This window comes from Hypanus sabinus, chromosome 18 (genome assembly GCF_030144855.1).
Source record: "Hypanus sabinus isolate sHypSab1 chromosome 18, sHypSab1.hap1, whole genome shotgun sequence".
NCBI lineage: Eukaryota > Metazoa > Chordata > Chondrichthyes > Myliobatiformes > Dasyatidae > Hypanus > Hypanus sabinus.
Genome location: NC_082723.1, coordinates 17980372 through 18000053, shown reverse-complemented (window position 1 = coordinate 18000053; position 19682 = coordinate 17980372). Strand labels below are relative to the sequence as shown.

At 38.5% G+C, this 19682-nt stretch overlaps 1 protein-coding gene across 9 annotated transcripts in view; it reads left to right on the top strand.

Annotated features, from left to right (window-relative positions):
• Positions 1-19682, top strand: part of LOC132407370 (kynurenine--oxoglutarate transaminase 3-like) — a 108943-nt gene that overhangs the window by 67328 nt on the left and 21933 nt on the right. For 8 of the 9 annotated variants that reach the window (XM_059993753.1, XM_059993759.1, XM_059993755.1 and 5 more), the window contains 6 exons: positions 385-510; positions 4017-4137; positions 10975-11051; positions 13128-13217; positions 15840-16026; positions 16607-16683. In XM_059993753.1, coding sequence (XP_059849736.1) covers positions 385-510; positions 4017-4137; positions 10975-11051; positions 13128-13217; positions 15840-16026; positions 16607-16683 — 678 coding nt within the window. The remainder of the gene's footprint in view (positions 1-384; positions 511-4016; positions 4138-10974; positions 11052-13127; positions 13218-15839; positions 16027-16606; positions 16684-19682) is intronic. The other variant, XM_059993758.1, reaches the window with a different exon arrangement.

The window sequence follows — 19682 nt, the reverse complement described above, 5'->3', positions numbered from 1 at the left end:
CACAAGCATTTTAGTAACTTATCAGTGATGACATTATTAAATTTGAATACTCTGATTATTGTGACTAAGATTAAATAGGACTATACAGAATTGAGGATTGACATTGAGTTAGTACTTGCTTTTTATCTTCAGATCATCATGTTTGTGAATTTAGTGTCTGAATGTCTACTTAAATCCTTTGGCATGGTCATGGATATCTCAATTTATATCTTTGAACAAGAAAAGTACTTTATGCAATTTAATACCACTATCTGTTCAAGTAACTTCTGTAAAATCCTTTTCAGAGTAGCTGATTCAAGAATTAAATACTACCCATGGAGCATATGAGTGGTTAGGAATTCCTGTTGACCAGACAAAATTCGAAGGTTGTGTATTGTTTTCCAGAAACCAGCATCTGGAAGGTTAATGACTAGTGCTGACTGGATTTTGGATCCTGTTGAATTAGCAAATAAATTCAACAAAGGTACAAAAGCAATTGTCATCAATACCCCAAACAACCCTCTTGGCAAGGTAAGAGTAAAGGAGAACTGTATAGCTATAGATTGCCAGACAGCAGGTGCTAGTGATTAAGATTTACTTAATATTTGTAGATTTGAATTCAAATCCTAGAGTCCTATCTACTAAAGCACTATCAACAATCTTAGGGATACAATACTTCATCTTTGAGTTCTGAGGAAGGGCCTCAGTCTAAAACAATGACTTTATTCCTTCCCATAAATGCTACCTAATGTGCTGAGTTCCTCCAGTATGTTGTGTGTGTTACTCTGGATTTCCAGCATCTGCAGAATCTCTTGAGTTTATAATGCATCTTTGCTAATGTCTGAGGCAAACATCTGTTTGACGGATGGTTGACATTATAAGCTGTTTTAATAAAAGTCTGTGAATTGGATAAGCTGCTTTTCAGATATTTTGTGTAAGTGCAGATATAGAGGAAGTAAGCCAGGTCAAGCAGGATTAGTGCATGAGGGAATGGGGGGGCGGTTGACATTTGGGGAAGAGAGAAGATTTACCTTCTTGACAAATCTGGCAAAATTTACAAGAATCCTTTGGAGTGATCTATTTACACTGGACAACATTTTTTTTTACCCAGAAGGCTTGCTTCCTTGGAATTTGTTTGTGGTTATGATAGACCACTTGAAGTTGTACACAAAAATAATTTCAGAGTACTTGTATTATGTAGGAATTTGGAGAAACAAATTATTTTTTATTGAATCTAATGCATTTATTTGCATTTTTGCAATAGTTCAACTAAGCTAAAAATGTTTTGTTGATGATTTTCATTCGTACTCAGTTTCTGAGGCTTCTCGCTTTAGTGTCCAACAATAATAAGCCAGCACTGATGGATTCCTGTTGCCCCGATACCATTTCTGCAACAGCGCCAAGATTTGCAGGGAGGAAATCTAAATGGGAATGTAGAAAATGAATTTTTAGTGACATGTTGCACTTCATGGTTTTATATGCTTGAAGCATGTTGTCAACCAGTTGCACCTATTTTGGTGCTCTGTAGTTGCAAAGAAAGTTTTCAACAACATCCTTGAATGACTTCCATGTGATTTTCTGTGGTCCCAATAGAAGTTCTTCAATTTGCCTGTCATTGGTGACCTGTTAGATTTGTGGACCAACAAAAATGCCTTCCTTTGATACAAAGATTAAGTTATTACAGTTAAGTTATACAGTTATTCTGGGAAACATGTGTGTCAAATATCAAAATCTTTCACCTTCCTTGTTCATTGTTTCCATAAACATTTTTCATAAGTCCCAATTTTATATGAAGAGGCAAAAATAATTTTGCTGAACCTACAAGTGGCTTATGTGCCCCACTTTTCTGCCTTGGAACCAACTGCTTACGGAGTGGCCAGTCCTTTATTATGTAATGAGATTCTTTAGCTTGCCTGTCCTATTTGCAAATGAAACAACAGTACTTGGTGTATCCAAGCTGCATTCCCTGTAGCAGTACTATTCTCAGATCACCACAGATGTTCTAGATGTAGTTACTTTCCAGTAAGTGTTTCAACAAGACTTCCAAATGTCGGTAGTTTTTGTTCATGTGTACTACATAGCTGATTGGTATTGAAGAGTGGTCAGTGCTATTGTGTAGCGGTGCAGCTTTCAGGCTTAACCCTGAAGAATCAATGAAAAGGTGCCATTGTTGTGGGTCATGCTGGCAACACAAACCACGCTCAGGTAAGTCTGAACAAGATAGAAAACTTTTCAGCTTACATTGTGAGCAACATTTTAATTGACTTGAACTACAAATTGAAATAACAAATATAGGCAATTCCAAAGAACAATGATGCATGATAAGGAAATTTCATGCTGACTTTCGTGATCAGTGCCCAAAATCCATAAGATACACCCAAAAGTATTTAGGAAGCAAAATCTTTGTTGTCCAGTGTAATTATGGTATTGAGAATATTGACTGGTGAACATTCCTGTTGTTAAAAAAATGAAAGCGAGCTGTTGGTCTTCAGAGAAGGTCTTCCTTGTATGTCTTTCCAAAATGCTGGAGGAATTCAGCAGGTCAGGCAGTATTATATTTCAACCCAAAAGGGCTGAGACCCTTCATCAGAAGTCATCAGAATGTATTCAACCAGTTGAAGGATAAATAAGAATAGTTTCATAAAGCAATGATGTGACCTCCTCTTTATCACTAACTCAAAAGAGTCCAGGTTGTAGCCAAGGACAGGTCCAGCTAAGAGTTTATTTAATCTTGTTGCATCACCAGCACCGATGCTGCTCCCCCAACATAAAGCCTCAAAGAAGACTGCACTCACTACAACAGACTGGTAAAAGATCTCTAACGTTCTGCTGCACACATTGAAGGATCTCAGCTTCCTTGGAAAATAGAGTCTGCTCATTCCCTTCTTGTAAAAAGCCTTGGTGTTAGTTTTCCAGTCAAGTCTGTTGTCATAGATGAACAGCCAAGTATCTGTACTCCTCCACCACCACAACTTCTTCTCTCAGAATGTATACAAGACTCTTCACAGTCCTACACCTCCTAAAATCATTCACCATCTTCAGATTTTCTGTTGTTTCACCATCTCCCTGGTATTGGGATTTTTCTCAGTGAACTCAGTTGACAAGCTGGAGCAAACTTGGGGAAGAATAATGTCTCTGGTCAGCACTGCCAAATGCTTGAGAGTATTTGCCAAGGATTTATTCACATTGCATTTGGATATATTTGATATCAGAAATATTGCTGTTATAAATTGTCTATAATTTTTGACTACGATGCTGAAAATAGTGTTTGTGGAACTAAAATATGACATTAAAAGGTTTTCCACTCATATGAATCAGCATATAACAAATTCTCTTGGTTTTCATCAGATTGAGATAAACAGACCAGGTCCCAGATGACAGTTCACAATCCAAGCAGTTTCTTGCTGTTTTGGTAGTTCAGATTGATACTGAGAATTAGCCCTAGGACCAGTGGAAGAACTCAAAGATTCATTTGGCTTACCCAGTGTAAATCATCAATACATCTCTTTTTTTCTTGTAGGGGAAAACAACTGTACTAAATTGTATCACAAGGCATTTTAATACTTATTTACTGTAAATCTGTTTGGAATGTTTCCAAGATATGATGAGGTATTCCATAAATGTAGATCATATTTTAATTCAGTGACATAATGTATTATTACCCAGGCCTTTTAGTCACAAAAGCCTTTTTACCTCAGTTTTAAAAGGAAACATTTTTCTCCATGAAAATGTAGGCTGGAGATTATACTTGATAAAAACTGTTGCTTATTCAAACAATTGTAAACAGTGTGACCAGGCTTGATCGGAATGAGAAAAGACGTAAAAACAACATGTTCTGCTTTGTGATGGACATTCTTCTCTAATGAGTAAAAGGAAATGGGTCAGTTCCGTGACCTGACTAAAAAGAGGAGCCATGTGAAAGATGAAAGAATGATTAATCCGGTGGGACAGAGGACAAAGAACAAAAGAAGTTTAGGTTGATTTACATCTGCATCAAACGTATTACTGAACATTTTTAAAATTTTATTCCAAATTAGGTTTTTAACCGCGAAGAATTGCAAGTGATTGCAGATCTCTGTATAGAACACAATGTCTTGTGTATTAGTGATGAGGTATATGAGTGGCTGGTGTACGATCCTAATGAGCATGTGCGAATTGGTAAGAACACATCATTTAACATTTATTTATTTAGTAATACAGCATGGAGTAGGCCATTCAAGTCACACCACCCCAGCAACCCATGACAAACCCAATTAATACTAACATGGACAATTTACAATGACCAGTTAAAATACCTGATATGCCTTTGGACTATGGGATGTCATTAGGTTTTCTTGTAATGAATCTGATTTACGTTATACTTTGTTAAAGAAATTAAAGCAAGATAATTCATTTTATGACCTGAGTCACCTTGAGAGGTTCTTTAATTTTAACTCTTAAAAATTAAGAAACTTGAGGTTCTTTAATTTCCTTCTCTTTTTGGTCAGCTAAACATTTATCTAGTGTATCAACTGATTGAGTGTTCCAAGTGGACTGGCAGCCCTTTGACTCAAAGGTTTCTTTATTTTGCTCTCCTTGGAAATCAGTATTATGTGCATACACAGCTCATTTGAGGTCCCTTCTCCATCTGTAAATAGCTTTTGTTTATACAATTGAATGCCTTTTGATTACTGTACTTAAATGCATTGCATAACTTCACACTAATTAATATTCAGCTATATATCAGGATGATTATAATAATCTAAGAAGGTTACAGAAACCAGTGTCTGTCTTTTATTGCAGCAGTCCTGAAAGTGTTTGTAAGGTTCTGTTTACTGAACTGATGTCCAGTCAGACCACTGCTAATACACTAACTTAAAAAAAATTAAATTAGTAAGTTACTTTCTGCAAATTTCTCATTTACTGTTCCAACACCAAATGTTTAAGATCATCCTTTTTATTGAGACATTTTACCTTAATTCACTGCCTCTTCAACCTTAATATGTGAGGGGTTCCTGTTTGCAGATATTAGCAGAAAGAGAATACCCATGCTGTTTGGCTCCTCTTTCCCTGACTACTCCATTATTTGAGCCTTGAATTGCCATCATCCCCACATAAGTTCACTTTGCTTTCATCTATCTCTTGCATCTCAAATCTCTTACTGGATTAATTCCTGACCCTTTTCAGGTGTTTGTGTTAGCTGATATCTTCACTGCTTCTGTTTCATTGGGTTTAATCTTGCCTTGCCCCAAACCCTTCAAAGCTCATGTTCTTTCCCTGTTCTGTACACAAAATTCTATCACAGACAGGCTAAAAGTTAATAAACTTACAAAGAAGCTCAACAACCTTATGCTGACTCCAAGCAAGTCCAAAACAGGTCATCTCATTCTCTTGCACTCTGATTCCTGTTATTTTCCCCTTTTGAGTACTTTAATTCTTTTCTTTGAATGATTGAACCTGCCACCACCACTTGCCCCCGCCAGTACAATCCAGTGCATGTATGTATTTTTTTCTTGGTTGTTTTGTCAATCACTTTCATTCTGCATTATCTGGTTCTTAACCCTTTTGCCATGGTAACCAATTCACTGTCTACTGTCTGGAATCTGTCAGATCCCCACTCAACCCCTTCCTTTGCAGAGGCCCTATCTCGTGTTTACGGAAGTAATTAAGCCCTCATCTCAGAAATCATTTTGTCAAATTTCTTTTGTGTTCACCTGAGGCCTCGCATGTCAAAGTTTGAAGTAAATTTATTATCGAAGTATGGACTGTATACTGTACTGTGCAAAAGTCTCAGGCACATATATATTGCTAGGGTGTCTAAGACCATTGCACAGTATTGTTTATAGTAATTTTATGTATTGTACTGTACTGCTGCCAGAAAAAAATAGTTTCATGACATGTGTGAGTGATGATAAACCTGATTCTGGTGGTGTTTCTATTGTGGACTCAGAGTGGGAAGAAGGTAGGAAGAGGGGAATCATGGTTGGGAAAAAGGGAAGGGAGAGGGGAGTGAGCAGGAATCACCAGAGAGACATTCTGTAATGATCAATAAGCCAGTTGCTTGGAATCAACTGATCTTGCCAGGTGTCCTAGGGCTGGGTGTGTCTGTATTTGCGCTAACACATGCGCCTAGCTCTCCTTTTCCACTACCTGTCACATAACCCTCCCACAATGCCGCCTTCACCATTCTCAACATTTTTTTGCTCCTGCCAGATTTACAGACTTGCTCTCCGCTCCACGTTGACAAATGCAGTCTGTCTTGGGCCCCCTAGCTATATATATGTGCCTAAGATTTCTGCACAGTACTGTATGTCACCATATACTACCCCAAGATTTGCTTTCTTGCAGGCATTCACAGTAGAACACCTTATCTAGTCCTTTCAACATTTGGTAGGTTTCAGTGTGATTTTTCCCCCCCCCCCCCTGCATTCTTCTAAATTCCAGTGAGTACAGGCCCTAAGCTGCTAAATGTTTCTCATATGTAAACCCTTTCATCTCTTGATAATCCTCATGAACCTTCTCTAGACTCTCTCCAATGATAACACATCCTTTTAGCGATATGGGGCCCAAAACTGTTAACAATACTTTAGCAAGTGTGGCCTGACTTGTGTTGTATAAAGCTTCAGCATTATCTCCTTGCTTTTATATTCAATTCCCCTTGAAATAAATGCCAAGATTGCATTTGCCTTCTTTACCTTAGACTCAACCTGTAAATTAACCTTCTGGAAGTCTTGCATGAGGACTTCTAAGACCCTCTGTACCTCTGATGTTTGAACCTCCTCCCATTTAGATAATAGACCATAAGCTATAGGAGAAGAATTAGACAATTTGGCCTATTGAGCCTGTTCTGCCAGCGAGGAACAGACCCTTTTGGTCCAAATGCTGCACTGCCCAGCAACCCAACTATTTAATACTAGCCTAATCACAAGACAACTTACAATGACCAATTAACCTCCTAACTGGTACATATTGTATTGTTGGAGGAAACTGGAGCAACTGGAGGAATCCCATTTGGTTCACAGGGAGAGCATAAGATATGTTCAACTGCAGAGTTCTGCAACATTCATGTCTCAGGGATTGGACTGTATATTTTTTATCTGACTAAATTTTACTGCTTCTTATACATGCTTGCTATCTTATATATGCTTGCTATTTTATGTGTTAAATGTGTCTTGGTCAATGTATGACTGTTTGTACTGTATTTTGCACCTTGGCCCCAGAGTAAAGCTGTTTTATTTTGGCTGTATTCATGAATAGTTGAATGAAAATTAAATTTGAACTTGTACAAATGCTTCACAGGCGGTGCCAGAATTGAACTCTGAACTCTGGAACAACATTCCCTCTATTCCCTCAACATTCCTTAACAGCTGTGTGGGCCAACCATTGCTCTAAGCAGGACAACTTTACGCCCTGAAAACTGTGCAGCATCTTTAATTTTTTTGTAATAGACACATTACAGACCACAACTAAGAACACAAGTAAACAATGTCAGGCAGTCAAAGCAACTGACAGGCACAATGTCAAAAGTAAAATGTTTTGACTAGATGGCGTTCAGCAGGCTAGTTAGTGGTTTATAACAACAGGCTACTCACTTCCATTCTGTGTTTATTGCTACAATTTGAAACAGTATTGTAACTTGAAACAATGTACATATGGTGAAGCTCTAAACTGTTTCAAAGATTGTGGTAAATTTATTATTTAGAAAAAATATAGATTATATTCATTAACAAATAATTGTAGGATATTACAAATTAACATAAATTTCAACATTATATTAACATAATTTTATGATTATATTAACATTATGTAAAAGAAAATTCCAGCTGCGTAGCAACAAAGGCTAAGTGTGTGGGAGTGTTTCAATTATGGCATGGCCATGCACCCATGCAACTTAAGGGGAACAGTGCTCCTGAACACTCTGAGGTGTAATAATGTTACTCCAACCATTATGCTATCATATGGATATATCACCCTCGACAGCAAAATTCCAAGTAGAGGGTTGGCTTAATCTGGTGACACCCAACTCTTTCCACTGTTTCATGTTTAAATTATTTATATTATTTTTGTTAGCTTGTCTGACATCCAGTTTTGAATAAACTTTTTCAACTTGATATGACAAACTGAAGCTAATTATCTTCAGCTGCAGCCACCTTTCTCTTGTTTTTGATTTATGTGGCTTCCAGGCTAAGTTTTTATTTTAAAGTATACTGCAGAATAGACTTATTGGTTGACCTAGACTTTTCATTATTTAACCTCCACATAGCACCAACTACTTCTCTCTGCGCCTCAATCCTTCACTGCTGAAATGAAATCACTTTTGCCAGATTATATAATTCATTTGTTTTCTTTCTCCTTAGTTTCTCCTTTTCCATCACTGATAAACTCCAGTTTTTCAGAAACTAAGCTGCACAAGTTTCTGAAACCTTGGTTACTTTTTTTAAATCTCTTGATGAATCTGTATTGAAGCCTGAGTCACCACTTGATTATTTTTAATGTTTACCTCTCCCCAGCATTTGTGCTCTAGAAATTCCACTCAGCCTCTTCAGCAACCTCATCAAAATCTTTTTTTTTACATAAATCAGTAACCAGAGCCAGTCTCTCATTTTCTAGTTCTGGTTCCACTCTGGAGTAGAATTAAAAGTGATCCATAAATTCAAAAAATTTGTTGTTTTTAATTTGATTTATCGGTTGTATGAAGTCTGATTCAGTTATTATTGGTGGATGTGCAGAAACAGGCATACCACTAATTTTAACTAAGTAATGTTGTTTGATTGTTGTTGGCCCAATGTTGTTTGTAATATACATAAATGATCTGGATGATGGGGTGGTAAATTGGATTAGTAAGTATGCCGATGATACTAAGGTAGGAGGTGTTGTGGATAATGAGGTGGGTTTTCAAAGCTTGCAGGGAGATTTATGCCAGTTAGAAGAATGGGCTGAACGTTGGCAGATGGAGTTTAATGCTGAGAAGTGTGAGGTTCTACATTTTGGCAGGAATAATCCAAATAGAACATACAGAGTAAATGGTAGGGCATTGAGGAATGCAGAGGAACAGAGAGATCTAGGAATAACAGTGCATAGTTCCCTGAAGGTGGAGTCTCATGTAGATAGGGTGGTGAAGAAGGCTTTTGGAACGCTGGCTTTTATAAATCAAAGCATTGAGTACAGAAGTTGGAATGTAATGTTAAAATTATACAAGGCATTGGTAAGGCCAAATTTAGAATATTGTGTGCAGTTCTGGTCACCGAATTATAGGAAAGATATCAATAAATTAGAGAGAGTGCAGAGACGATTTACTAGGATGTTACCTGGGTTTCAGCACTTAAGTTACAGAGAAAGCTTGAACAAGTTAGGTCTCTATTCATTGGAGCGTAGAAGGTTGAGGGGGGATTTGATTGAGGTATTTAAAATTTTGAGAGGGATAGATAGAGTTGACGTGAATAGGCTGTTTCCATTGAGAGTAGGGGAGATTCAAACGAGAGGACATGATTTGAGAGTTAGGGGGCAGAAGTTTAAGGGAAGCACGAGGGGGTATTTCTAGAGAGTGATAGCTGTGTGGAATGAGCTTCCTGTAGAAGTAGTAGAGGCCAGTTCAGTTGTGTCATTTAAGGTAAAATTGGATAGGTATATGGACAGGAAAGGAGTGGAGGGTTATGGGCTGAGTGCGGGTAGGTGGGACTAGGTGAGATTAAGAGTTCGGCACGGACTAGGAGGGCCGAGATGGCCTGTTTCCGTGCTGTGATTGTTATATGGTTATAATATAATTGCAATATTTAATATAAGGGCAGTATAATCGCATGTAAGTACAATTACGAAGGAAACACGGCACCGCCTCTACTTAGAACATAGAAAACCTACAGTGCAATACAGACCCTTCGGCTCACAATGCTATGCCAAACTCCTTAGAAGTTGTGAAGATTTGGCATGACATCTAAAACTTATAAGCATCTTTAGATGTGTGGTGGAGAGTATATTGACTGACTGCATCACAGGCTGGTATGGAAACACCAAAGCCCTTGAATGGAAAATCCTACAAGAATTTTACGACCCAGCCCATCATAGATAGAGCCCTTCCCACCATTGAGTACATCTACATAGAGCATTGTCGCAGGAAAGCAGCATCCATAATCAGGGATCCCCACCATCCAGGTTATCGTCTCTTCTTGCAGCTACCTTCAGAAATAAGGTACAGGAGCATTAGAGCTCTCATCATCAGGTTCAGGAAGTTAATACCCTTCAACCATCAGTCTCTTGAACCAGAGGGGAATAACTTCACTCACCTTCACTTGTCCTAACAGCACAAACACTACACTGATGGGGTGCCCAACAAACCCCAGCTTGCCCCTGTGGTGCTGCAACCCAGGAAGTCTTCCACTTGGTTCAAACATGCCCTTACCAAGATCCAAGATGGTTTTGCTGCAGTTCACTTATGTGGCCTCGAGCTGGAGTAGTGGCTTGACAAAAAACAATTATAAATGTGAAGAGAAAAACACCCTGCCATACAAAACAACAACTTACCCTATTACTGAACTGTTCCCACAACCTATGGATTTACCTTCAAGGACTCTTCATCTGATGTTATTGATATTTATTGATTAATCATTTATTATTATTATTTCTTGTTTTTCCTTTGTATCTATACAGTCTGTTGCCCTGTTGGTGTGGTCTTTCATTGTTCTATTATGGTTACTAATATGCTTGCAAGAAGACTAATCTCAAGGTTGTATATGGTGACATAAAGTACATGTACTTTGATAATAAATTTACTTTGAACTGTGAATATTTCCTGAGGTTGCACTATAATACAAACTGCCAATGGCATGCACTGTTTGGAAAATCTGTTCGTATTTGTAAATTGTGTTCAACTACTATACTTCTATGGCTGCAAAATGTCTGTTAATGTGCTAATAAGGCTCCAATGTGGAAACATGCAGAGATTTTTAGTGGCTCTTCCTACATTCTTGCACACATGTATTTCTGCCTCTAATTAGCTTCCTCTTGTACTTGAATTCCTAGCCAGCTTGCCTGGGATGTGGGAACGAACCGTCACTGTTGGGAGTGCAGGAAAATCTTTCAGTGCTACAGGATGGAAGGTGAGCTGGAAAAATATTTTACAAATGAATAATCTATTAATTAACAGAGCTAATTAGAACCATTTACTTGTGGCATTAGTACAATTTCTGTGTAAAAATGTAGGCAACCAGTTTGGGTTTGGATCAAATCATAAGTTTGTTTTCAGTATAATTAAATTGGTGTTAACTGGACAGTAGTAGATAGAGCTGTGCAGATCCACTGCAATGAAATGGGCTTGAGATCTACTACATTTTACAAATTTAATGCCTGGTTCATTGGCATTGTGACTTGGCCATTGTAGTTAGAAATACAAGAAGAAATTAACCTTCTGAGCTCAGCATGTTGCTTGTAATTGGGATGTTGCACACAGCTGGTTTGCTAATGGATTATAGCTGTTAAAAGTACTTAAATTATGCCTCTGAAATAAAATGAGATTATTTAATAGAAATTCTATACAAAACAAATTTGTTATAAACCATTTAGAGTCATAGGAAAGTACATAATGGAAGCAGGCCTTTTGGCCCATCTAGTCCATGCTGAGCTATTTAAACTGCCTACTCCAATCAACCTGTACTGGTACCATAGCCCTCCATACCTCTACCATCCATGTACGTATCCAAACTTCTCTTAAATGTTGAAATCAAGCTCGCATGCATCATTTGGTCTGGCTTTCTATACCTCTCATAATTTTGTATATCACTATCAAATCTCCTCTATTCCTTGTAAAGTAATGGAGTTTAAGTCCTAACCTATTCAGTCTCCATTTAACTCAAGTCTCCCAGGCCTGGCAACATCCTTATAAATTTTCTCTGTACTCTTTCAACCTTATTTACATCTTTCTTGTAACTGCACACAATATTCAAAATTAGATCTCACCAATGTATTGTACAATTCAACGTAACATCCCATCTCCTATACTCAGTACTTTGATTTATGAAGACCAATGTGCCAAAAGCTTTCTTTACGACCCTATTAGTGATGCCACTTTCAATAATTTATGGACCTGTATTTCCAGATCCCCTTGTTCTACCGCACACCTCAGTGCCACCATTCACTGTGTAAGACCTACTCTGGTTGGTTCTACCAAAGTGCAACAACTCACACTTGTCTGCAATAAATTCCAATTGTCATTTTTCAGCCCATTTTACCAGTTGGTCCAGATCCTGCTGTAAGCCATGGTAGTCTTTCTTGTTCACTATGCTTCCAATCTTGGTGTCATCCGCAAATTTGCTGATTGAGCTAACATCATTATCATCCAGATCGTTGATATAGGTGGCAAACATCAATGGATTCAGCACTGATCCCTGTGACACTCGACTAGTCACAGGCCTCCAGTCAGAGAGGCATCCATCTACTACCACTCTCTGGCTTCTCCCGCAAAGCTAAAGTTAAATCCAATTTACTACCGCATCTTGAATGCTGAGTGACTGAACCGTCTTGACCAACCTTCTTTGTGGTACCTTGTCAAATGCCTTACTAAAGTCCACGTAGAAAACATGCATTGCTTTGCCTTCTTCAGCTTTCCTGGTAATTTCCTCGAAAAGCTCTATAAGATTGGTTAGACACAACCTACCATGCACAAAGCCATGCTGACTATCCTTAATTAGTCCATATCTATCCAAATTGTCTCTTAGAATACCTTCCAATCTCTCCCCCTGCTGATGTCAGAGTCACTGGCCTATAATTTCCTGGTTTATGTTTAGAGCCTTTCTTAAACAGTGTAACAACATTGGCTATCCTCCAGTCCTTTACCTCACCTGTTGCTAAGGATGATTTAAATATCGGGCCCTGGCAATTTCTGCAATAGCCTTCCACAGGGTCCAAGGGAACAGCTCGTCAGGCCCTGGGGATTTATCCACCTTAATTTGCTTCAAGGCAGCAAACACCTCCTCTATAATCTGTATAGAGTTCATGAAGTTGATGCCCTTTTGCCTTACTTCTCTGATCTCTGTGTCCGTCTCCTGAATAAATACAGTTGCAAAGAATGCATTTAAGTTCTCTCCCATTTCTTTTGGCTCCATGCATGGATTTATATTTTATTTTCTAAAATATTGCTAGATGTTACAGATTTTGCAACACTACTTGATTTATAACAGATTGGATGGGCATTTGGACACAAATGCATCATCAAACATTTGCAGACTGTCCATCAGAACTCGGTCTACCACTGTTCTACTGGAGCACAGGTAAGAAGTATCTAAAATAATAGTTTGGCAAACCTGTGATTGCATGGAGTTGTTTTGTTGTTGGTTACGTTCCCATTTTGAGAGAGAATTACATCATGTATTCGTAATAATACATTTAAACTGAATGGTGTCATGCATCATAGAAACCCTGTTAACTAAGATTTATGTCTAAAATAATCCCATTTGCTCACATCTGGCCTGTAAACCTTCCCTGCCATGTACCTGCCCGGGTAACTTTTACAAAGACTTCCTACACCTCTCCTGCAGCATCAGTGTTTCCATTAGCTTCCTGATGTACTGCATAAAACAATCCCATTTCTTGTCACCCATTGTATTGCAATAACCATCAACATCCTGCAATTCTGCCTTGAGCCACCTATAATAGAGGCAATTTACAGTAACCAATGAACTTTCGCACTACAATATAAAAGTAAGGATGTAATGAGGCTTTATAAAGCTTTGGTCAGACTGCACAGAGCATTGTGAGCTGTTTTTGGGCCCCTTATTTAAGATGGGATATGCTGGCATTGCAGAGGGTCTAGAGGAAGTTCATGAAAATTATCCCAGGAATGAAAGTGTTGATATACAGTCGGTCCTCCTAATCCGCTGGGGATTGGTTCTGGGACCCCCCCCCCCCCCCGGTGGATACCAAAAATTGTGGATGCTCAAGTCCCTTATTTATCCTGTCTCAGTGCAGTGGACTTTAGGACCCGGCACAGCTCTGAATCCGCAGTGTTTCTGTTCACAAAAATAATCATGATCACGATTGAAAATCAAGTAGAAATAATAAAGTGATTGGAAAGAGGTGAAATGCCATCAGTCATTGGAAAAGCGTTAGGCTACAGTCGGTCTACAATCAGAAAAATTTTAATGGAGTGTGTGAAAGGCCCTGCCCTGATGAAACCTAAAATTATTACTATGCAATGCAGTGGTTTAATTATTGAAATACATATGTTTCATAAGTGTTTTATATGCATGGAAAGGTAAAATATATACTATATACTAAGCCAAACGTTTGACTAACTGACGCTGAATAATACCAGATGTACCTGTTCAGACTTCAAAGCAGACTTAAAGACAGACTTAGGAACGGAACTTGTTCATAACCTGGGGACTGCCTGTACTTTTAAATCAGCTGTAGGTTACTTATAATACTTAATACAATCTAAATGCTATGTAAGTAGTTGTTATACTGTATTGTTTAGGGAATAATGACAAGAAAAAGTAGTCTGTACATGCTAAACAACAAGTGCTGGAGAGAGAACTTCTGGGTTTTCCTGATCTGCGGTTGGTTGAATCCACACACATGGAACCCGTGGATAAGGAGAGCTTATGAGGAACATTTGATGGCTGTAGGACTGTACTTGCTGGAGTTCAGAAGAACTCATTGAACCCAATTGAATATTGAAAGGCCTAGACAGAGTCTATGTGGAGAGGATGTTTCCTATAGTGGAGGAGTCTAGGACCAAAGGGCACAACCTTGGAATGAAAGGACATCCCTTTAGAACAGAGGTGAGTAGTTTCTTTAGTCAGAGGGTCGTAAATCCCTGGATTTTATTGTCACAGACAGTTATGGAAGCCAAGTCATTGGTATATTTAAAGCCGAGGTTGATGGGTTCTTGATTTGTAAGGGCATTAAATGTTATGGAGAGAAGGTAGGAGAATGGGGTTGAGAGGGATAATAAATCAGCCACGACATAATGGCAGAGCAGACTTGGCATTCTAAGTTACCTAATTCTACTCCTGTGTCTTATGCTCTTATCTTCAGGATGTGGGAGCAAATCTGAGAGCCACAAAGTTACTCTACCTCTAAAGGAAGTTACTCTACCTCTTCTAATCTTGGCCAGCACTCTGAATCTGATTTACTGCACTTTTTACATCACCGTCAATTATTAGAGCCCCTTCTAAAATGTACTGTTTCTCTCCTTCAAAAAAACTTATTTTTGTAAACCCATATTATAAAGAATCTATTAGTCACAAATTGTTCAAACTTGACATTTGTAACTGTGTTCCATGTACTTTTTATTACCTACACCACCATCCATCTTTTACCCTCTTTCCCCCATCTACTCGCAACAAACTTTATGTTTTGGATTTTTTTCAGTACTAAAGATGCTCATAAACAGTTTTTTTGTAATTAAACACAGTTTGGAGAGCCCCAATGGTAAAATACCACTAATTATGAGTAGCTGGTGTTTAAACAGTTAAAATCACAAAGCACAAAAACACTGTTAAACCATCTGCTTGAAACCAGGTTATGCATTACTTTGAAGCAATCCCAGACCTTGGGGTGAGATCTAGTCTGCATTTTTTATCAGTGAGACACATTAGCAAGTCCATTTACAACATTTCTTTAAAAAATGGCAGATTTCCTGGGTTGAAGAATCAACACTGTTAACAATATTTCTCAAATGTGGCAGATTTCCTGGGTTGAAGAATCAGCATTCTAAATTTAGCACAAGCTAATTCTCAAGGAGACAGGTTAACTTCCTCTATACATTCCCCAGGTTAATTAGTATTTTGAAGCAATGTAGTATCACACAATATAAAAATTGATATTGTACTGTTAAGTTAAATAGCATTGAAATAGAGTGCACTTCTTAAAGATTTTTTTCCCTACAGCAAGCAGTAGCAGAGGGGTTTGAGAGAGAATTTGAACATCTGGGTACACCAGAAAGTTATTTCATCTGCTTGCGTAAGGAGCTGCAAGTTAAGCGTGATAGACTTGCTGCCTGTCTTGCCTCTGTGGGATTGAAACCAATTATACCTGAGGGTGGTTACTTCTTGGTTGCAGACATTTCAGAGGTCGGTGAGTAAATATTTGTACGTAAACAATTCACATTGACTGATCTAATTTGTTTTTTTTAAATGGTGCTGTAATTGCTGGGCAGATGTCCAACAACCACATGTTAAAATGTGAAAAAAGAGAAAATCTGCAAATGCTGGAAATCTGAGCAACACACACAAAATGCTGGAGGAACTCAGCAGGCCAAACAACATCTATGGAAAAAAAGTACAGTTGACGTTCGGGCTGAAACCCTTCCGGAATATATTAAGTGTATTCCTATATATACAAATAACATTTCCATTTGGTAATATTAAATATTAGTTCTAAATGAGCCACTATATTATTTTAAAGTGTAGTTTTCCCTTTTGTTATTATATTTTGACCAAGAGAATCATGATTAGCTCCACCTTAGGTATAGTTATAATCTTGGTAAGTTGAACATAAAAGGCATTCTGAACTAAATTTTGTGAGATCTGTCTTCACTTTTTCAGGCTAAGAACATTTCTGAGTTTCGTAACGTGCATTAATAGAATAAGATGAAATGGGACAGGATTGTCTTCTCAAGTTTTCAACTTTCTTGTGTTCTTTATTTTCCTTTCAGATGTTGACCTGCCAGAATCCACTGAAACAAAGGAACCATATGATTATAGGTTTGTGAAGTGGCTCATGATCAATAAGGTAGGAAGTTATAAAATCAGGTGTAGCTGACTAAAATTTGTAATTGTTCTTGAATATAAATATGGAAATTTTAATATTGGGCCATTATAAATGCCACTTTAATGTGCAAAATCTTGAAATTTCCAGATTATACATTGCGAATTCTTTTGATTCATTTAGGTGTCATGTCATTTCCCACCCCATGCCCCGTTACATTATGTGGTGTAAACCAGAGTAAATCATGATTTTGCCTAAATCCTTCCTGCAGCTGTAATCTATGGTATCAGACATGTAAAATGGTATCAGGCTGAAGATCAGATCAGCTTTGATCCTTGTGAATAGATGCAAGAGGTCATAAAGCCTAAAACTAGTTATTAATGTTCAGACCACTGTATATTTTTTTTCATTAGACTCTGCAGTCTTATTACTGAGCCAAGGAACCCTAATGCTGAGAAAGGTAAAGGCTATTGTTTAGGATACATCCGTTACATAGTTTTTAATGCCCATATTTTCCCAAAATTAGAACAAGAAATAGATGTAGCTGTTTTGAACCTGGTTCTCCATTCTCCCATAACAGATAATTTTATGTTAAGTGGCCACACCACCACTTTTCTGATTTATCCCTTGATACCAGTGTAACCCCCTGGGTCACCTCAGGCTCGCTCACACTCTTTCTCATCTAGGGGGAGCAGCCTTCTGCCCCGCCAAACTAGGTAATCAGCTGGTGTGGATGCTGTGTGATGTTCCCGCCTCGCCCAAAAACAGACAATACACCATATGCGATTAAATGAGTACAATTTATACAGGTTACTATAACTAAGTGATTAATAACGATACAGTATATATGAAGAGAAAAGAAAAGAAAAGGCGCCAAACTTATCAAAGTCCAAACCACTTCGTGCACAACCGTTGGAGCTCAATTACTGAAGTCTTCTGGCCGCCATTCGATCCCCTCCGAACTTCTCGACTCGCAGCTCAGGACACTCCGAGTGGTCAACCAAGCACATCTAGCTTCATCCCCCCCCCCCCTCCTCGGAGTACCTCCGGGCCTCAGACCCCTGCTTGGGGTCCGATCCTCGCCCAGCTTACAGCATTGCGTCCTCTCTCTCGACCCCTTCGCGCCGATCTCCCCAAAAGCCCGTCAACAAAAGCTTACAGACTCAGAAGAAAGAACATTAATCCCCATTTGGTTTACAAAGGAATACCATTCTCATTATCAGTAAATTTTAACAAACAAGCTTCCAGCACTCTGTTGCAACAAACAAACATTCCTATAAACAAGCTTCCAGCACTCTCTCGCAACAAACATTCCTGCTTTTAACGAAACAAAGAAACCCTTTCCCAACAGTAACAAAGAAAAAAGAAGAAACCCCCTTTACACCAGAAATCTATCAAACACTGTTTTGAAAGCAATCAATGATAGATCCTTCACAACTCTCAAAGATGGAGAATTCCAAGGCTTCACCATCTTAGTGATTTAAGTATTCTAATTTGTCTTAAATGACCTACACTTGATCTGGGACAGTGATCCTGGTTGTGGACTCCTCAGCCAGTGAAAATATCCTTCTTGTATTATGCCTGCCAACTGTTGTACGTTGTCAGAAACACACTGAGTCTCAGCAATTTGCAGAACGGTAAACTTTATTTTTCGAGTCTGCAGAGTCGGACCCTACCAGCTCCTGCTAGATTGAGTGCCGAATTACACTTTGCACAGTTTTTTATACCCTACTTGTTTACGACTTTGTGAGTTGCACCCATGTGAGGTGCAGACATTCTTCCTTAATCTCATTACAAAATTACAAATGTGATTACCCTTTGGCCCACTTATCAGCCTCAGCGCATTAACACCGTTATTGTTCAACCGTTAAGCATGTCTTCCCGTTACCCGTATCGCTTCTTTAATCAGCAAGCTATTGTTTCATCCTGATTTTGCAAATTGGTTTATACGTTGCCCTGCAAGTTGCTTTGCACGCTCTTTCTGTGTCAGCACATTCTAAATGGACTCCTTAAGTACCGTCTTTAATTTAATCATTTCTCTCATACATGTTTTATGTTTTTAAATAAAGTAATGTCTCATTTTTTTTCCAACTTTGGAACACTCTCCTTGTGTGGCAAACCAACCATCCCTGGAACCAATCTAGAAAATCTATGCTGTCTGACTAAAACTGTATACCTTACTTCAGATGTGGTCTTACCAAAACCACATATAATTTCGGGAAGACAGCTTCACTCTTGTACCCAATTCCCATCAGAAGAACAGTCAATTGTCCACTTTAATGACTGATGCTCCCTAGTTATGGATTTCAGTAATGTGAACAACAAATTCAGATCACTTTCAAAATGCTTTACTCACCTTTCAGTGGAGGAAAGGAAATTACAGTGGTATGAGAGAGAAGTTGGCCAAAGTAAATTAGAAGGAGCTGCTGGCAGGGATGATAGCAGAGCAGCAATGGCATGAGCTTCTGGGAAAAATGAGGAAGGTGCAGGACAGATGTATTCCAAAAATAAAGAAATACTCATGGCAAAATATTACAAATGTGGCTGACAAGAGAACCATAGAACATTAAAGCACAGAAACAGGCCTTTTGGCCCTTCTTGGCTGTGCCGAACCATTTTTCTGCCTAGTCCCACTGACCTACGCCTGGGCATATCACTCCAAACCACTCTCATCCATATACCTGTCCAAGTTTTTCTTAAATGTCAAAAGTGAGCCCGCATTTACCACTTCATCTGGCAGCTCATTTCACACTCCCACCACTCTCTGCATGAAGAAGCCACCCCCCAATGTTCCCTTTAAACTTTTCCCCCTTCACTCTTAACCCATGACCTCTGGTTTTTTTTCTCCCCTGGCCTCAGTGGAAAAAGCCTGCTTGCATTCACTCTATCTATACCCATCATAATTTTATACACCTCTATCAAATCACCTCTCATTCTCCTACACTCCAGGGAATAAATCCTAACCTATTCAACCTTTCTCTGTAACTCAGTTTCTCAAGTCCAAACAACATCCTTGTAAACCT